This window comes from Ylistrum balloti, unplaced genomic scaffold (assembly GCF_031769215.1).
Source record: "Ylistrum balloti isolate Yb309-2 unplaced genomic scaffold, AGI_CSIRO_Ybal_v1 Utg370244, whole genome shotgun sequence".
Lineage (NCBI taxonomy): Eukaryota > Metazoa > Mollusca > Bivalvia > Pectinida > Pectinidae > Ylistrum > Ylistrum balloti.
Window position 1 is genome coordinate 417,625 of NW_026782197.1, and position 19,457 is coordinate 437,081.

Below are 19,457 nucleotides of genomic sequence, written 5' to 3' on the forward strand. Positions count from 1 at the left end.
GTAAACCAAATTCAGTCATTTGGAACGATAGAAATTCCACCCTAGCTCATGATTTCACCTGAAGTTGGCTTGTCACTTCATGAAATGGTTAAATCAGACACAGACATTTGCATCTTTCGTTCATCCTTCTCGAAATTGCAGTTAAAATATGAAATATTTCTACATTTATTTACTGATGGTTCAAAAGATAATGATAAGGTTGCTGCGGCCATAGTTACACAAGATGAAATCTATGGATACTGTCTACCGATCAACGCCTCAATATTCTCGGCAGAAGCGTGGGCTATCTACCTCGCCCTTGAATATATTCAAAGAAACAAAGTATTGAGAGCTGTTATCCATTCAGACTCTCTTTCTGTTCTACATACTCTTAGCAATAGAAATATCGAAAATATTTTCATTTGTAATACCTTAATACTATATCATGAACTTGCTTTTAACTTTCGTGTTGCTTTTTGCTGGGTTCCTGGGCACATGAGAATACCAGGCAATGAAAAAGCAGATCATGCCACAAAGGAAGCTTTATCGGTACCACCTGTTGTTTTTAAACTTCATTTTACAGATTTTAAGCCATTTATTAATCAAATTTAAAAGCTTAATGGCAGGAGGATTGGAATACCTGTAGCAATAACAAATTGCACTCCGTTAAACATGTTATCGGTGAATGGTCTGCAGGCTTCAGAGACAACCACCGAGACGAAGTTGTCCTTGCCCGTCCTCGGATGGGTCATACATACCTTACACATTCATATATGTTGAAAGGCGAAGACTGAAAATCATTTTCAAAGATCATCTGTGCAAGAGCTTCCAAATATCTTCACGTTTTTTTTCCTCCATCCCGCATTAATATCAACAAGTATATATTGATTTAATATAAGTTGGAAAAATTGTTGTCAAATAAAGGCTTGTACTATATCGGCCGCTCATTACCTAGTCAGAATTGTTGTGGATTCATATTATCAACAATCACTTAACACTTAAACGCTTAACAGAATTTTATAGACTCGGTGGCAGGAAGAATGGAATACATATACAAATAATAAATTGCTTTCCGTTAAACCTGTTGAGATTAATAAAGTTCTAGGTTATTTGAAAGATGTTGGTCTAGACTAGAGACTATGACTTACAATTTTAATCTTTTATGGTAACGTAACCATTTAAAATATTTAGCATTTGTCTTTTACCTTTAAGTTTGTTACATGCTATTTCCTTTTTGAATCACTGTGTGTTGATTGCCCTGATGACCTTTTATGTGTTGACTGGCCGTTTAGAATGTCATAATAATAACTTGTGTCTTGTACAATCTTTAATCAACACGACAATTACATTTTCATACATAAGACGCAGCGTAATTTTAACGCACTGTTTGGCTATATTTATGATGTTCTGATAATTTTGATGCTAATGATCACACTAACTACAAAACATCTTGTGAATTATTATACAAGACGCTACCATTCTTTAAATACAGTTAATAAACACATTGAAATACAACCAGCATAATAACACTGATGCTATCGACAGGTTGTACAACTAAAAAGTGTAAAAACAGGAGTAAACAACCTAAATTTAAAATAATGCTAAGATGGCCACGTATCCAACAACTGATACAAAAGAGAAAACAGACGTGGCACTGTTTGTTCGGTCTCCCTCGTCTTCGATGGCGGCAAACATGCGCGCCGGTGAACCTGTTCCTCCTCTAAATTTGAGCATTGGAACGTAGATGTAAGAGCCACTCGCGGGAAGTTTGTCCATATTTGCAATATTTTCGATTATAAGAATCCCTTCTTTCATGACCAGCTGATGAACTGGAAATGAAGAACTCCTTCCGTAGTCAGCTGATGGGGTGTCACATCCAATAGCATTGATGTCGCGATTGTTTACAAGCCACTGCGCAGCATTCAAGTGGAAGCCCGGGTAGTGGAGCGACGAGAAGTCTTCTTGGAAGGTTGAAGAGTTATACACACTAGCAAAGTCTGGGTAACGAGAACCCCACCCAGAATTCATTAATATAATAGCTCCATTCGGGATTCGGCCGTGTTTTTCTTCCCATGCCATCAGGTCCTGATCTGTCACTTGATAGTCTATGTCATTAGCAGCATTGGCCTTCACATTGATCACAACGCCTGGACCCATAAGTTGTTCGAGACTGACTTGATGAGCTTGTAAACCGTTCTTGTCGAAGTGGTTTGGAGAGTCCACATGTGTCCCTGTGTGCTCTGCAAATTCCACATTTCCAAACTCCAGCCTGAAAATATAAAGACAATAATAGTATGCATTTATTTGGAAAAGTGAAACAAAACGATGATGTGTTGCAATCGGTTTTTGAAGATATACACGATACCATGACGTCATGTCTCTGTAACTATTACTATCTCAATTCTATTGCGATCGCAATTTGTCCGCCCGTCGTGCATTGTAAACAATCGACATTTTGGACTTAATAACCAAAAGGCCCATAGTGTTGGTATTGGACCAGTAGCTTGCTTGGGTGAAAGACTACCAATTTTGTTAAAATGAATGACCTTGGCCTTCATTTAATTTTATAAGGGTAAATATGCTAAATTACAACAGAAAGCGATATGAATTGAAATTGAAAAGTAAGCCTTCAAAGTTCAAACACTAAAAAGTATACATATATCAAATCTCTTCTGTCTGTCCCAAGGCTTGGACTGATATAGAATATCCGTTGGTACATCTCAATGTTCAAAGTCTTTTGAATAAGATGAACATATTATAAACGGAATGATGTCGTCAAACTATGGATTATTCTTTGAAACTTTTTGTCAGATAAAAAGATCATGTTTGTGTACGTTTAAAAGACATATCTGTTAATTGTAGCCCACACCTCAAGTTGCCTCCCTTGAATGCATTAGGGTAAAATTGATTTAGCCAGATAAATTTTACTTCTCCATTGTATGGTACTTTTGAAAGACAAAATTGTCCAGTCTCTTTATGGGATAAACTAAAAACACATGTATATGAACTGCTATAAATCCTGAGATATCGTCGTCTACCGTTTTACTGATATACCTCGTCTCTAATTGATGTAATATGTGGAAGTTATCCTAAGTAGACATATAAATGTTCTGTTGGGGATTTTTAGACCAGCCTCTCAGGTACCATTGCCCCTGTTTCCTGTTTTCTGAAGTCTAAATATACGTATCAATGAAATCGTCTCTTAAACGCAACATTTGGCTGAATGATTAAGGTAAAAGTGTATGGAGAAAAACTACATAATGTTGACTGTGTTGATCTTCTAACAAATGATAATTTATACACTTCTGTCGATATCTTTTCGGATATACTCATTAACACAATCAAAGAATGTATACCAAACAATGTGATAACGATATATGCGAGATTATCTCGACGGATGTTAAGTAAAATTCATACACAGAAAGAAAAATGATTAAGATTAGCGAAGAGGTCAGAAACCACCCGGAGTAAAGTATCCTTGATATTTAGTATGTATGAAACGCCCAAAATCCAGTGGATGATTTTTTGGAAAGTGAGATGATGGAAAGTATTTCCAAAGCATGAATGAAGAAACAAAACTTTTTTACTGCTTTTTATTTTGTCAGAATACATGTCATTGGAAATTAGATTTTTTTTATTATTCATGAATAAACTATTTTTTATTATTTTCCAGGCGATCTTTGTTTCTGGTCTCCTTGAAATGCTGGATGATAAGCAAAATGACGATTTTCCATCAGTAAAGGAAACAAAAAAATGAAAAAAAAAAAAAAAAATAAATAAATAAAATAAAAAATGAAAAAAGCTTAAATCCTATATTTGTCAACGTTCTAAAACTTTGCTCTTTTCTTAGGATTTTATGCTTTGATAGAGAACAATAATGGGGTTTGCTTATATGATAAAAAGAAGGGATTGCTGCTCTTAATTTTAGGCAATTTCCACCCAACCGAAATATTTAGTTTTGGGTCTTAAAATTCAAGAAATTGATTATTACTATCTTAACGACCTGTCAACACATGAGTTCAAGAAAAATTATCCACCATGTAATCATTGCCGTTATTCAAATTTATGGTTTAGTGGTATTTAGGCACAATATTGTTCATTTCTGCCCCAAATATATAGCATATTAAAAACCCTAGTACGGAACAAACGTTGAATTTGTTGACGCTAAAAATCACATCACGTAGCAATGCCAACAGTATACAGGGCTAGTTTTATATTAAGCATCAGGGGGATTTTGTCCCGACTTTAAAGTTAATAATAGGAAGCAGGGTGGTTGGAAACAAGTGGATGGTAACAAAACTGTTGTTCACCAGGGTCAGGTACATTTTACTTTTTTATATTGAATAAATGATACAGTTAACGGTATCATCACTTAGATTAAACTATTTTCCATCATGTCATATAGTGAACACTCCGTCTCGATACGTAGATTCGTTAGATGAGTGTTTAAGGAAACCACGTTCCTGGTTTGAAAAAAAATACCCTTAAAATCTCTTTTTTATTACCGTGACAATTCACAAATTCATTACCTGAAAAAATACCCATTTAAGATTTTTAACATTTGTCTTTTACGATTTGGATGTTTAATGTTATTTCCTTTTGGATCGCTGTGTGTTTTACCGGTTGATGGCCTAAGTGACCTTTTAGAACAGAAAGAGAGTCTGAATGGATAACAGCTCTCATTATTTTGTTTCTTTGAATATAATCAAGGGCAAGGGCGAGGTAGATAGCTCTTATATTGAAAGATTCATCAACACCACGAACTTTGAAGTAGTTATAACAAGCTTTCGGAGTCAAATTCGAAGATGGCCGGCTTTGTTTGTTTGCTTGTTTTTTTTTTACCGGTCTAAAAGTTGAATAGGCACCACTTAAGACCGAGAAACTTACCAACCAATCTGCGAACACAAGCTTATGTAGTTGAAAGCAAAGTTAGCAACCTGTTTGCCTGGTCAGTTGATACTAACAGAGGATCTACATCAACATATTAACTATTACTGAAAGGTTGTTTCATATAGACATGTCTGTTTGGATTTTCGTACCATCATATCAGCACTACCGCATTTCAGCTGCCAAATATCTACATTATATAAACGTAGCAGACTGTCTCTGTATCCTTCATATATTCTGAACGTTATTGTTACCCTAGACTCCTGGTGAATTTTTGAGATTACCTGAAACACATGTTGTTGCCGATATAGACATGTTTATCTGTTTCGTACATTATTCTCGTATTTCCTGGGCTTTTTCCAAACAAACGTCAAAAGTTCGTTTATTTTTATCACGGAACGCGTTAATTTTTCCATGAATGTTAGATACGGCTTTTGATGATTTCCACCAATGAAAACACAACTTTAGTTGTGAAATTGACCAACTGCAAATTGTAGGAATTTAAACATAATTTACAGATAATTTTGTGTTGCTTTTAAAGCTATAAAGATATTTGCATTTCAGAAATACTTTTAATGCTATTGAAAACATTTAAAGTATTATCTATGTATTCTATTGAATTAAAAGCACTAGGATTTTTAATCATCTTTAGACGAAGATTCTCCGCATACGGTAATTGGTGGCACATTGGTCTTTCCCTCACCTTCACAGAAGAAAATGGTTTCGATGTAAAAGTAGTCCACTGATCTCATAATTCAAATTCTCCAGTTCGCGATAAGGGATACAAAGGTATACGCTGTACTTGCAGAATACGCAATCATGTTGTATATACTTTATGCATCCACAGCTTTTTTCAACTGGGAAACATTACCTTTTGTTTAATTTAGTACTTTATTTTAGTTATTTAATGTTACTAGCAGAATTCATTCCAGTGTTTGATAGACTTCTTGGAATCTTGATACACTAATATAACTTTGTATTCGCCTGATGGGATTTTTTATTTTTTACATTTAGTTCTTTTGATATTGCCTGCAGATTTTATGTGTTGACGGGTCGTTAAAAATGTAATGATAATAATATTAATTTTTCCCACAGCAACCCATCACTTTTGTTGACTTTACCATGACACTTGACCATTGTTAGTTTGTTAATATGATTATTATCATTGCATTCTTAACGGCCCGTCAACATATAAATGGTAGTTTGTTACATGTTGACTTCGGAGTTCCCCAACCATGAGGGCTTTCAGACCTCCGATATTATAATGTCCTGCTGTTATGTTTTGTATTCATTTGTATACTTCACATGTACATGATCCGTCTTTTTTTCAAAATAATAAATGTGAAAGGGAAATAAAAACAACATGCATGCACTAGCTGAAGAAATATCGAAGCTGTTTAAATCATCCGATTACTGAAAATCATTTTCAAAGATCATCTGTGCAAGAGCTTCCAAATATCTTCATCCTCCATCCCGATCAACAAGATTGATTTAATATAAGTTGGAAAAATTGTTGTCAAATAAAGGCTTGTACTATATCGGCCGCTCATTACCTAGTCAGAATTGTTGTGGATTCATACTATCAACAACCACTGAACATTTAAACGCTTAACAGAATTTTATAGACTCGGTGGCAGGGGGACTGGAAATAATATACCAATAACAAATTGCACTCCGTTAAACCTGTTATCGGTGAATGCTCTTTAGGCTATAGAGACAACCACCGAGACGAAGTTGTCCTTGCCTGTCTTCGGATGGGTCATACATACCTTACACACTCATATATGTTGAAAGGCGAAGATAATCCTCGGTGCATAGGATGTGATGAGCCATTCACCGTTAAACATTTTTATTGGACTGCATTGGCCTTTTGTCTACCCGAGAATGTTTTTATCGTAATATCACATGTCTAAAATCCCTTTTTGAAACTGTTGAGATTTGTAAAATTCTACATTACCTGAAAGATGTTGGTCTATATAATAGACTTTGACGTAGCATTTTAATCTTTTGTGTTAACATACCCATTTATGATTTTTAACATTTGTCTTTTACCTTTTAGTTTGTTTAATGTTATTTCCTTTTGGATCGCTGTGTGTTTTACCGTTTGATGGCCCTAATAACGTGTTATGTGTTGACGGGCCTTTAGGAATGTAATAATGATAAAAAAAAATGATTAAGCCGACAAAACAAATTATCGCACATTTTTCACTGTTTTAGACAAACGATCTCATCTCGCATACCTTAATTTTAAAAAGCAGGGAATGGTGAAGTTTTCATAGATAAATGAGCTTTTCCAGATTTTAATGAATTCCGTTTCCTATAAAGAAATTTTTGTTCACAAAAATGGTGTTTTTATAATAAGATCATAGTAAAAGAAGACAACACATGGAATTAAAATATTTCATGCTGAAATTTTAAAAGAGAAACAAAATTTCCGTTTGTTTTGAAGATGCCTCTGTGACAACGATACATTCCGGTCATCTATCAAAGGAAGTTGCAGACATGTGGGTTAATACGAAAATAGATAAGTACAAGACGATTGATAAAACTAGAAATATATCCGAGTCAAAGGAGTATCGGTGTTATACATACCATGGAGCAGTTCCGTATGGCCCTGAATATTGGATCGAAAGGTTGAATCGAGGATTGATTGGGTACGTCAGACTGTTGTAATCCATATCGTAGGATAGGTCAACAACACGACGACTTGGCACTTTCGTTATAAAAACCATCACTGTCAAACAAAATAACACATGTCCAGCCATCTGTAGATTTTCCGAATACCTGTTACAAAGAGTTTTTTTTTAAATGACTAATAAAGTGCTTTCTTGCAATATTTTATGAAACTGTCCTCACAATGACGGTGTAAACTAGATATATGTCCGTAGCTTTGTTTCCGTTTCCCTGTTGGTGTGGAATGCATGTATATTAACCTATATCTCAAGGCTTACAGATGTTATGGGTTCCATCGTTGTCTGTTTATATTACTCTGTCCCGTTCCGCAAAAATCGTAGTAATGCTAACAATCCGTGAGAACGATATGGATACTCCAATGCCACACACATAAAAACAAGTGTGCTGCTCTCGTTTAATGATTTAAATGAAACTGCGACCCAGATCATATTCTGAGTGTCAGTTATTACAGTCCATCTGGTAGGTGATTAATAGTTTCACATTGCAGGTGTCAATTACAGTAAAGTAAAGCTTACATTACACCGTCTCCTCACACGTGCAATGGGTTGAGGGATGCAATAACCTGTTTGATAAGACAGGACCTATTTAGAGCATATGGACAATCAGGATTGCCGAAAAGAGATTAAAGATCAAAAGAATACTGTTATGCACATACAAAGTTTACTTAGCAATGCATTGTCAATGCAAATCTTCGATTCTTTATGGTAGAGAATGCAAAAAGAAATAAAACTACTATGAAGTATTTCTGATAGTTTTGATAAACGGTATCTCTGTTAGGTATTAGTAAAACAGGATACTGCGATGTCATCGCTGATGCGAATGAATGGAAATTGACTGCATTTTACATGTCTGAGATTAAGAGTTAGATGTTTGATACTCTTAGGATGAAATTGCACAGCTGGTGATTTGTTTATGAGAGATCATAAACTGCAGACTGTAATTAGCTCAAGTATTTTAAGATAGAAAGGAACATGTATACACAGCTGATCCACCACTCGATAAGCATGGCATCGTTGTTTCAGACAGTTTTTATATAGTTACAACAACATAGCCACCTGATTGGCGATTAGTATGCTGGAAAGGGAAATCGCTTCGACAGCAATATCTACTTGAATTTATATAATAACTGATAGTAGACTTTTGTTTCCCTACTATTGGTTTATTATTGTAAACACGATCGTTAACAATTGGTATGTGTTGCGCCATTAATTGCCAAATGAAAGGAAGTTGACAGTCATTTCTGGGTTTTAGATGAGCGTTAGCCGGAAATGATAAAACAAACAGCTAACAAGGAAATCGACGTAGAGAAAAACATACTGGATTCCTGTAAGAGTTTAATGATATCACAAACCCATGGCATATCCAAGGAAATGTATTGGCACATACCTAGTTTGTGTCTTGGATTACAGATAAGTCAGCCCTTGCGGTACAAGCTGGCTAACACTTGTACATGTGTAAGAGCATGTCGAGATAAGGCACTGGGTGTGTACACGATATGCCATCGAAATACACATATTTTATAGAGGTTACTTTGAGGTTCGGTAGCATTAATCTCAACATGTCGTTTCGAATAATATACTTCTATCTCAAAAACAACTGAAATGAGTTATATAGTGACACATGTGTAGCATCTATCGTGCTTTCTGTGAATAGGTGGTTATTTCATTCCCGGATTGAATCTGATTACTTCTTGGTGTAAACACACAATTCAACATTGTGTGTTCCATAACATATAACAACCTTTTAATGACCTCACATTAAAGAATTCGATATATAATTACAGAGATGTAAGGATGAGTTATGTCCCATTACCTCACTGGTATTATTAACAGACAGATACCACACCATGTACATTGATTATTGGACTAACAGTTTATTTTCGCTAGTAACATTGCATTTTAGGGTGACAAAAGGACATATTGGAATAAAATCGACGTATGAAGCACTGATTGCACTAAAGCACTTCCACAATACATTAGAAAAAGAAAAGCGTTTATTAAGAAAATAACACAAATTTACTCGCCTTGCAGTGGACAGTAGCAAAAATGTGCTTATCACGGAACATGATGAAAACCAACCGCAATTATCATTTAAGTGTGGTGTACAGTTACAAATATAGAGGCTGAGGAGACGAAGATTAATCGCTGACCTGATTTATTTACGGGTTAAGTAGTATTTGCTTTGTTATAAGTTATGTTTATGCTATATTGCTGATGTGTTAAAACTTGCGAGTTACGATTAAATGTATGATATTGATGTAGGTAAAGTACATTCGTTTATATTGTATTTCTATTTTAATGCAAGTCTTTATGTTTTCAATAATAGACTCCATAAGTATCTTGAAATACACATTCCAATTAATGGACGGATTTCACGATATTTAGGACCCTTCATTAAAAGCTCGCGTACGTTAACATTTTGAATAATGCTCAAAATAAATGAAAACGATAAATGCTAATTAAATTTTGGTTATTTGTGGGGTTTTTTTTACTTCAAAATGCAAGTTTAACTATGTTTAAATATTCGATGACATATATATGTTGGCTTAATGATCAAGGGTTCTAATTAAAAAAAGACAGGATCCTAAATGTAACTAAATATAAAGAAAATCATTTACATTACTGAAAAAAATTTTAAAAATTCACATATGTGTATTTTTTTAAAAACAAATTTATGTTCATGTAACAAATAACTTGAAAGTGATATTGATGTATGTAAAGTGAACTCGAGAATGAATCCGGGGATTAATTTACAATATCGCTTGTGATTTTTTGTTGTTTTTGTTTTTGTTTTTTTGTTTTTTTGTTTTTTGTTTTGTTAAATTGGCTAGTATAAATTATCATCAGTATAATCAAACGAATGGAGTAGTTTTGATAAAGTGAGGGTGAGCCGGGTTATTAATAGTAGTACAAGCAAGTGTAAGACGGCTTGCGGCTTGTCACCTATATGGTTTCAAGGTATGTTGTAATAAATGTGAAAATATCTTCTTTTTTTTTTAATTTAATTTTTTTATTCAATATAATGTACAGGTACATAATACAACAGTAGTATTTATAAATATGAAAAACACTCTCCCAGAATAACATACACATTTTCACTTCCCTGAATGCATGTATACAAGGCTATACACATACAGATGAGCTTCTCTCAAAGAATATGTGCATGTCTACTCACACATGCCTATACATATTACATGTACATGCAATAAACATGCACCCAGGCATACACCAAACACCTAATAACACATACAGGTAAAGCCATGTATGCATCGTGTACATACACCACACTCGCACCTTCAAGTTTTCACACATACAGCCACACTTATAAATCAATAAACAGGAAATCAATCAACCAAAGAATGCTAACACTTCCCTTTGGAAATAAAAAAAAGGGGAAAAAAAAAAAAAAAAAAGGGTTAGCAGATCTCTTCTAAAATAATCAATTAAATACTAGTAGGTTCAGTGATCTAATATTCTGAGAGCTGTTATTGTGAGGAGGTATGGAAGTGCTACCACACATTATATTTGTTTTTTTTTTTGGTTTTTTTTTTTTTTTTTTTAGAAAAAAGTAAAAGAATAGATTGGAATAAGAGATAGATTGACAAGTTATTAGTATTTTTTATTATTATTATCATTTTGAGATATTCATTTAAACAAAGGGTTTCTACAACAGAGTAAACCAATCCAAAACATCAACAGCAAAGCAAATGAGTTGCAATTTGGAGAAAAAGTTAGAAGAATAGTATGAATTAGAAGTGACAGGCTTAAGAACAGGATAGACAAAGAAAAGATTGGGATGAAAGACAAAGAAGGAGTTGGAACAAGCATGAAATGGAAGGAATGTAACAGACTTACTCTTTGAGAACTTTAGTTGTTATCAAATGAGCTCAATATTGAGCATATAAAAAAAATGGAAAAGATACAGAAGTCATCAGCCTGAAAACAGCCAAGCCTTAGGCAATATCTACTAGTTTTTTCCATTTACTCCATTCATTTGAAAAGATTTGTAAGGAAGAATTACCTTTACCAGTTGAAATAAACTTTTGGACAATATAGTTTTCTTTTATAACATTGACTAAAGCAAAGACCGCTAACGTATTATGCAGAGTTCTGGTTTTATAGATATAAGATTTAATAATCAGATATACTTCATTATCTGCTCGATTGTAGACCCCAGTATTATTTACCAGGCCAAATAAGATTGATTCTTTATTGATAGGGAACACTATTGTAAGGGCATCCAAAAGTGTTTCAAAACTGGCATAAAAATTTTGGACTTCACTACATTCCCATAACATATGAACAATTTGTCTCCCTTTCCCTATTACAAAAATTACAGTTAGGGTTGTTTGAGATACCAATTTTATATGCATACAAGTTGGTTGTTAAAATGAAATGATTTATCCTGAATTGTAACCAACGAAGTCTGGTGTTTTGAGTTGATCTAAAAGGAATATTGTATATTTTTTCCACTTCTCTTTACTTAAATCAAAAATACTTCCCCATTTATGCTGCCCCGTAATGTTAATTTCCTTTTTAATAAGTAGTTGATAGAAGTCTTGTGATCCTTTTTTTTCTTTAAAATTAATTCAAGACTCAACGGGATAGAGGGATACATTAACGATCCAGTTAGAGGGGTAACAGGCCTCAAGTATTTTTTTTATACTTTGGATTACTTCATAGTACTGTAAATAATTAGTTACTAAACCATATACATTACAAAATTCAATAAAATCGTAAAATAAAAATTCTCTAGAGTCCTGTAATAAATCATTTACTACCCTCACTCCTGCATTATACCATTTTTCATAAAAAAAATTGGTTTATTATTTATGTCAAATTTTTTTATTAAACAATAGAGGCACTTTAAGTATGGACTCATCATCATTTCTGAAGAGTTCTTCTTTCACTCTAAATTTATACCAAGCCTGAAAAACATTTTCCCCAAAAATATTTTTACATCTAGTTTTTGCAATGAGTAAATACTCCCTCCCACAATTAGCTAAAATCTGAATATTCACATTTTCTTTCAAAATCACTAGCCACTTACTAGAAGATCTGAAAATTCTTCTGATCCAACCAAGTTTGAGAGCATCTATGAATGTATCAATCTGTAACATCTTCAGGCCTCCTTCCATGTAATTTTGTACAATAACATCTCTTTTAACCATGTCTGTTTTACCACCCCAAAGATAATTAAAAAGAATTAAATTAAGTTTTTTTATGAAAGTTTCATCAGGGTTGGGAAGTGATATAAAAAGATGATTGAACTGGGAGATCAATAGAGATTTAATTATGCTTATTTTCCCAATAGGAGTGACAGATCTACGGCTCCAACACTTGATAAGAGATTTGAGTTTGACAAGTTTCTTGTCATAATTAAGTTTAGCAATTTTAAACAAATCAACATGGAATTCAATACCTAGGAGTGAGAAATGTTCCACTCCCCAATTTAAATTTAAATTTGGCAAAAATACATCCATACTATATTTTTTGCTCCCTATCCATACAATCTGTGTTTTACCTATGTTGATTTTAAGACCTGAGATTTCTTTGTATATAGTTAGTTCCTTGATGGATTCTTTGAGAGAGCATTCTGATCCATCGAAGATAAGGGAAGTGTCATCTGCATATTGCGAAAGAAGAATTGGGCAATTATTAATCTCTATACCCTTAATATTTTTATTGTTTCTAATACGTATTGCTAAAATTTCTGCATAAAGGATAAACAGGTAAGGTGCTATTGGGTCGCCTTGACGACAACCAAGCTTTATCTCAAAAAAATCTGACAAATTCCCCCCTTGATTTATGGCCGAATTAGCTTTACTATGCAAAATTTGTACCCATTTCCTCATGTCATGACCAAACTTAAAAAAATCTAGAACTTCATCAATAAATTTCCATGAAACCGAATCAAAGGCCTTTTCGAAGTCAATCATCAAAAGCATTCCAGGAATATTACAATCCTCCGTGTATTGCATAATATCAAAAATAAGTCTAAAATTTTCTCCCAAATATCTCCTCGACAGAAACCCTGTTTGGTCTTCATCTATTAGTTTTCCTAGTAATGGTTTAACTTTATTAGCAATGGAACCTGAAGCTATTTTATACATAGTATTTAGAAGAGAAATTGGTCGCCAATTCTTTATAAAATGTCTAGGTTTGTCCCCCTTGGGTAGACAAGTGATTATGCCCTGTCTCTGAGTAACAGACAACTGGTTGTTTTTAAAACCATAATTAATTGACCTAACTACAAAGTTCCCCAAATCTTTCCAAATTATTTTTTAAAATTCCACTGTATACCCATCAGAACCAGGGCTTTTATTGTTTTTCATGTTTCTAAGAGTATCAGAAGCTTCCTTAAGAGTTATAAGACCTTCCAAGCTTTCAGATTCTACTTTACTTAATTTTGGAACATGGTAATTTTTCAAAACTTTATCTAAATATGCATCTTTTATATCGTTGTCTTCACTATATAAATGCTCATCAAAAGACTTCACTTCCCTTAAAATATCCTCTTGTTCAGTTACTAGTTCTCCATTATCCAATTCTAATTTGGGAATTATTTTTGATATGTAATTTCTATTTTCTGAATTTTAAAAATAGCTAGAAGGTTTTTCCCCATCTTCAATCCACCTGGCCTTTGAGCGAATGAAACTTCCCTTAATCTTATGTTGTCTAATATCTTCCAATTCATTTTTTTTTTCATATTTAGTACATCTAAATTTACATTGTTCTTCTGCTCAAGTGATTTAATTTCGTTTTTAATACATTCCTCCTTTAAGTTCTATTGTTTCTTCTTATATGATGAGTACGAGATAGATTTTCCTCTAACTTCCATCAAGTTTCTAAAAACAACTGCTCATGAATAACAAAATCTAAATCATCGCATCTAGGATTTTTTACATAGTCTGGATGGTATACAGGGAGGCAATACTGCAGTTTAATATTCATAATCGTATCATTGATAAGCTTTATATAATCTTGATCGTAAAGTAATGAGTTGTTGAATTTCTATAGGCCTTTGCCCTTTTTAAAATAATTAAATTTTAGCGTAATAGTTGGAAATGAATGATCAGACTATAGCCAGGTTCAATGCCTGTTTCATATGTACTAGGTAGGAGGCTACCAGAAAAAAAATCTAAACGAGCCTGTTTTACAGGGTTGCTCCTCCTCCATGTATACCGCCTGGAATCAGAATGCTGCTCTCTAAAGACATCAATTAAATCAAAATTTTCCATAATCTCTAGTATTTTTTCTCTGGACTTTGGATTGTTTACCCTTTTGTAAGATTTGTCATAATCTAGCTCGGGATTCAGGATCAGGTTGAAGTCGCCACATACTATACACTTATCGGTCTTAAACGCATACATTGTTTCTTCTATCAACTCAAAAAAAGAAGGATCATCATTATTAGGACCATGAATAGACATTACTGTCAAATTAGTACCCTCAATTTCTAAGTTAAGTGCTAAAAAGTTCCCATATATATATCTTTTCTCTTTAATTACTTTTACTTCAAAATTATTGCTAAGTAAAATAGCAACACCCCTAGCGTTTGATTTAAAAGAACTAAAGTAGCAGGAATAGCCCCATTCATTTCTTATTAATTCCTCATTATTATTTGTAAAGTGTGTGTCTTGGAGACAATACAGATTAAATTTTTTACTTCTTAGATATGCGAATACATCTTTACGTTTCATTTTGTCACCTAAACCCTTACAATTGGCTGATGAGAACTTTACCCCTTCACCTATACTTAATGTTTAACTTATTAGATTTTCCTTCCATGGATGCTTGGGTGAGAAGAAAGAAGATAGCCAAAGGGTATATTAACACAACAGAAGAAATAGAGAAAGGCTGTAGGGGATAGAAACAGAGACAGAAGCTAGTTAGAATATAAGGTTTAGGAGGGAGAATACTGATCCTGATAGTACCACATACCCCAAAACTTTTATATTCTTTTCTAACTGATAATAAAGAAATTGATTGAAAACAGAGAACCATTGCTGCTAGAGACTCGACACAAAATAACATGACACCACCAGAAGAGTCATTAACACACTTTGTAACTTTTGGGCTGATCTGCTTATAAACATTGCTTGTAGGCAGTAGTACATACCATAATTCCAGAATTCCCCCCAAAAGTACACATAAAATCCATATTTGGACTGGCATACCCGACATTCTGAGCGTTCCTAATATTTTGGTCCTCTACACAAGGCAAAATTGGATTCAGATAAGTATCAGAAGATTGAAAATCCATTTTTATACAATTAGTAATATAGGCTAATTAAAATATTGTGACTCCATATGAATAGTGAAAATAGATACATGTTTGGACAATAATATCTTCAGTACAAATAAATTATCATCAAGATTGAGATTATCCAATATATAATAATGACTTAGAAAATCAGAATACTATGATAATGTTTATATTATTGAAAAGGCACATCATCAACAATAAATACTGATACCAGATACACAACCACAGGCCAGTCATCCATGCTACATGTAGGTATCGAGGTTACAGATACATTCATACTGGGGTTCAAAATCTTTATTGTATTACTGAAACATATATCACTCGAACATATATAATTACATTGAATATAAAACAGAATTTTCTCATAATCACTGTCTTATCAATGGTACTCAAGATTACCAAACACATGTTTATAGTACCATCTTACTGTTTCATTATCTTATAATACTGCATGGCTGTACAGCATGTGTTATCCATAAAAATAACATTATGGAAAAACTTTCTACAAACATTCATAGGATATATATATAGTTAAAATGCTTTATATATATAATTATATATATAGTATACTATAAATTTTATTTTTATTTTTATTTGTTTATTTTTTTTAACAGTTTGAGATTATTGTAAGGTTTTGCATTTGTTTCCCTGTCAGTGGTAGAAATGTAGCAGAAATCACGATATCAAATTGCAAATGTTGGTAAAACATCAAGTATAAATAATTTAATGTTATGATCACGACCTCTTATTACTACATGGAAAAAGAAATGGAATCACACTGAAAACAATGGAGCTTATGAAGAATCTGCAATATTTGATCTACTTGATATGAGTGTCATATAATTTTAAACTGAAACTTGATATTTGGTCATGTGCACTCAGCAACTGTATTACAACATAAATTCTTGCAAATTTTGACAAAAAATAATTGAGTTTCATATATACAACACTAAAAAAAAGAGAAAAAAGTCACTTGAACAAAGTGCATGTTAACAAACAGTGATTTGATCATTGACTTACCTCTCTGAACAGAAAATCCGTAAGAGACTCAAAGGACAGTTCAAAGGTCAGTCTCATACATTGCTACACCACACATACAAATAATCCATTACTTTTGTGTTATTTTTTGTCCCACGTATGTATTTGTATTCATATTAACACTCTGGATGTGTTCATTCACAATGCAGTCAATGTCATCAACAAACTGAATTTCACTCGTTGTTTTGTTTCAACACAGAGACCATACACACTACAGTTATAATACCAGCTGTACTCAATTTTGTCTCAAGCCCGTACTTTGTCCATGAGTAGAACATTTTCGCTGGTAATGTCCTCAGCTATGTATAGTCCAGCTTTACGGAATGAAAATATCTTATTGTCGGCGTTTGTGAATTTAGGTGGCCATTTTCCTTATGGATTCCAGATCGACAAGTAGATTGAGATTATCACCATTACAGAAAGATCGTCTTAGATGTTTACATAAGACAGCTGAGAGTTAAACAAACTACACATTTTAGAACAATTTTTTTGTCTTTGTTCTAGATAATTAATAATATATAATGTAATTATTTTCAAAACAATTGCATAATTTTAGTGTATTTAACATTCACTGAACAAGAGCACGGCGCCATTTCATACAAATTTAGAGTCAAACATTTAACTACATTATTACAGCAGTTTCGTCGTTCTCGGGCTTGTGAATGATTATAGGGGCCTAAATTTTGAAGCCTGTAAGTCGACTGCGGAAAAACCAAGTGATCGAGAAAAAAGGTCAAAATCTACATGGGGAGGTGTATTAGCCGCACAATTAAATAAATTTCGTTATTTTCCTAAATCAGATAATTTTTAACGTAAAGAACATGGGCATGCTCTCAAACGTGTCACTATTCGAATGAATCAAAACGTGGCATGCAAGTTACGAGAAACCTAAGCGACTTAAAGTCCATAAGCAGTGGACTCCACACTAAGGCTCATCGAGCAAACGCTATGTAGTATGGTTCAGGAGTGACCTTGATATGTGATGACGTTGCACAAGGCCTTACGCTTAATGTAATACAACCAGAAAGTTGTGTTTTTTTTTCAAAGAACTTTACTTTTCGATTTCTTTGGTGTACTACTCGATAAGTTTTGTATTATAACGTTACTAGTCTAAAGTCTAAAAACTCTTTTTGATGGTCTTTATTATATGATATGGCTTACTATTTTGTATTTTTTTGATTATATAACCATTTAAGATTTTTAGCATTTGTCTTTTACTTTCTAGTTTGTTTGTTGTTACTTCCCTTTGGATCGATGTGTGTTTCACTGGTTGATGGCTCTAATGGCAATTATGTGTTGACGGGTCGTAAAGAATGCAATAGTAATAATCTCCGTGCAAAAGCATGTGAAAATTATAGTTTTTGACTAAATCTTGTGTATCCGTATTCAACAAGTCAGAAAGAAATGTTCAGTTTTACGGAATATCGGTTGTGTTTAAGGAACGGCAATTCATCGTAGTTCTAGCATGATGGACCCAGTCGAGGAGTTTTTCCATAAAGTATATATATGCGGTTAATAATGTAATAATAATGTCCGGTTCATTTCGTTGTTATTACTTCTGTATAATCTCTATATCGACTTGAATCGAATTGGTGTACAAATGGTCTTAATGAACAATAAATATCATGGGAATAACGTAACCGACGTTAGACCGGTAATCACGAGTCTCCGACGGGGTAAACAGGGTGGGTTTTCAGCTCTGTATAACCTCTTCACATGGAGTTTCTTTGTATTACAAGCACACAATGTAAGATGCAGAAACTGTTGCTAGTTACTAAGACGTTGCTATAGTTTGTGTTGACATAATACTTGTGGACATGTCATGATCTTGTCATGCTGCCCTGTTGCGGTTTTCGTTTACAATCGTAGTCTGCCGGTCACCGGTTGCTTTATGTCATACATATTAGTATTTTACGTAATAAAAGCAAAACAAATTATTTTCTATGCTACAGTGATGATTTTGAACATGAAAGAAACAAAAAATTGAAATATGTACTGAAATTTCCTTCGAAATCAATGTTCCATTTACGTCACTTAACTTAGCTGACGAAGTTATTTCCCTTACACCAGGACACTTTACAACCTGAAAACGTCACCAGAACAGATCTTTGAAGGGACAAAATGGTTAGATGTCGTTTTGTTTCTTCCATGTGTTTGCTTTCGGACAAGTATTCGAATACTAAACATTAGACTTCACAAAATTACAACACTTTTGGAGAAAAGTTGACAAAGATTATCAACTCCAAACTAGCGCTGGTTAACAATCGCTATTATCAGGGACGTAACCGTCGTTCACTGTTTTGATCGGAGAAGACCTTTCGGAACCTCGTTTTAACCTGCCGAAAATGGAATCCCAGGAAAGTGTGAACACTTGTCACGTGGAAATTGCATGACATGTATGATCTCTTGGAACACCAATCACACTTTATATATTTTATTTATCTTCGCATATTTCAAATCACGAATTATTTTCCTTTCTTTCATAGTACGAAAATCTAACCATTAAGTCCCTTAAAGAACACGACAGAATGTTCTAAATGAGTGACCTGTCTTGTTATATTTCTCCAACGAAACCAATAATGAACTCAGAA

At 33.5% G+C, this 19,457-nt stretch overlaps 1 protein-coding gene across 1 annotated transcript; it reads right to left on the reverse strand.

Annotated features, from left to right (window-relative positions):
- Positions 1 to 1,347: 1,347 nt before the first annotated feature.
- Positions 1,348 to 7,631, reverse strand: LOC132552358 (isatin hydrolase-like). Its single transcript, XM_060216519.1, has 2 exons — positions 7,459 to 7,631; positions 1,348 to 2,248 (listed from the first exon to the last, which is right to left on the reverse strand). The coding sequence occupies exons 1-2, from the start codon at positions 7,629 to 7,631 to the stop codon at positions 1,570 to 1,572; spliced, it is 852 nt and encodes a 283-aa protein (XP_060072502.1). The 3' UTR covers positions 1,348 to 1,569.
- Positions 7,632 to 19,457: the final 11,826 nt, after the last annotated feature.

What these genes read in the sequence shown, in the direction of transcription:
- LOC132552358 (XM_060216519.1), bottom strand. Translation starts at nt 7,631, where the DNA reads ATGGCTGGACATGTGTTATTTTGTTTGACAGTGATGGTTTTTATAACG. An exon ending in CCATACGGAACTGCTCCATG is followed by an intron (nt 2,249 to 7,458) that starts GTATGTATAACA and finishes TTATATTTTCAG; the next exon opens with GCTGGAGTTTGGAAATGTGG.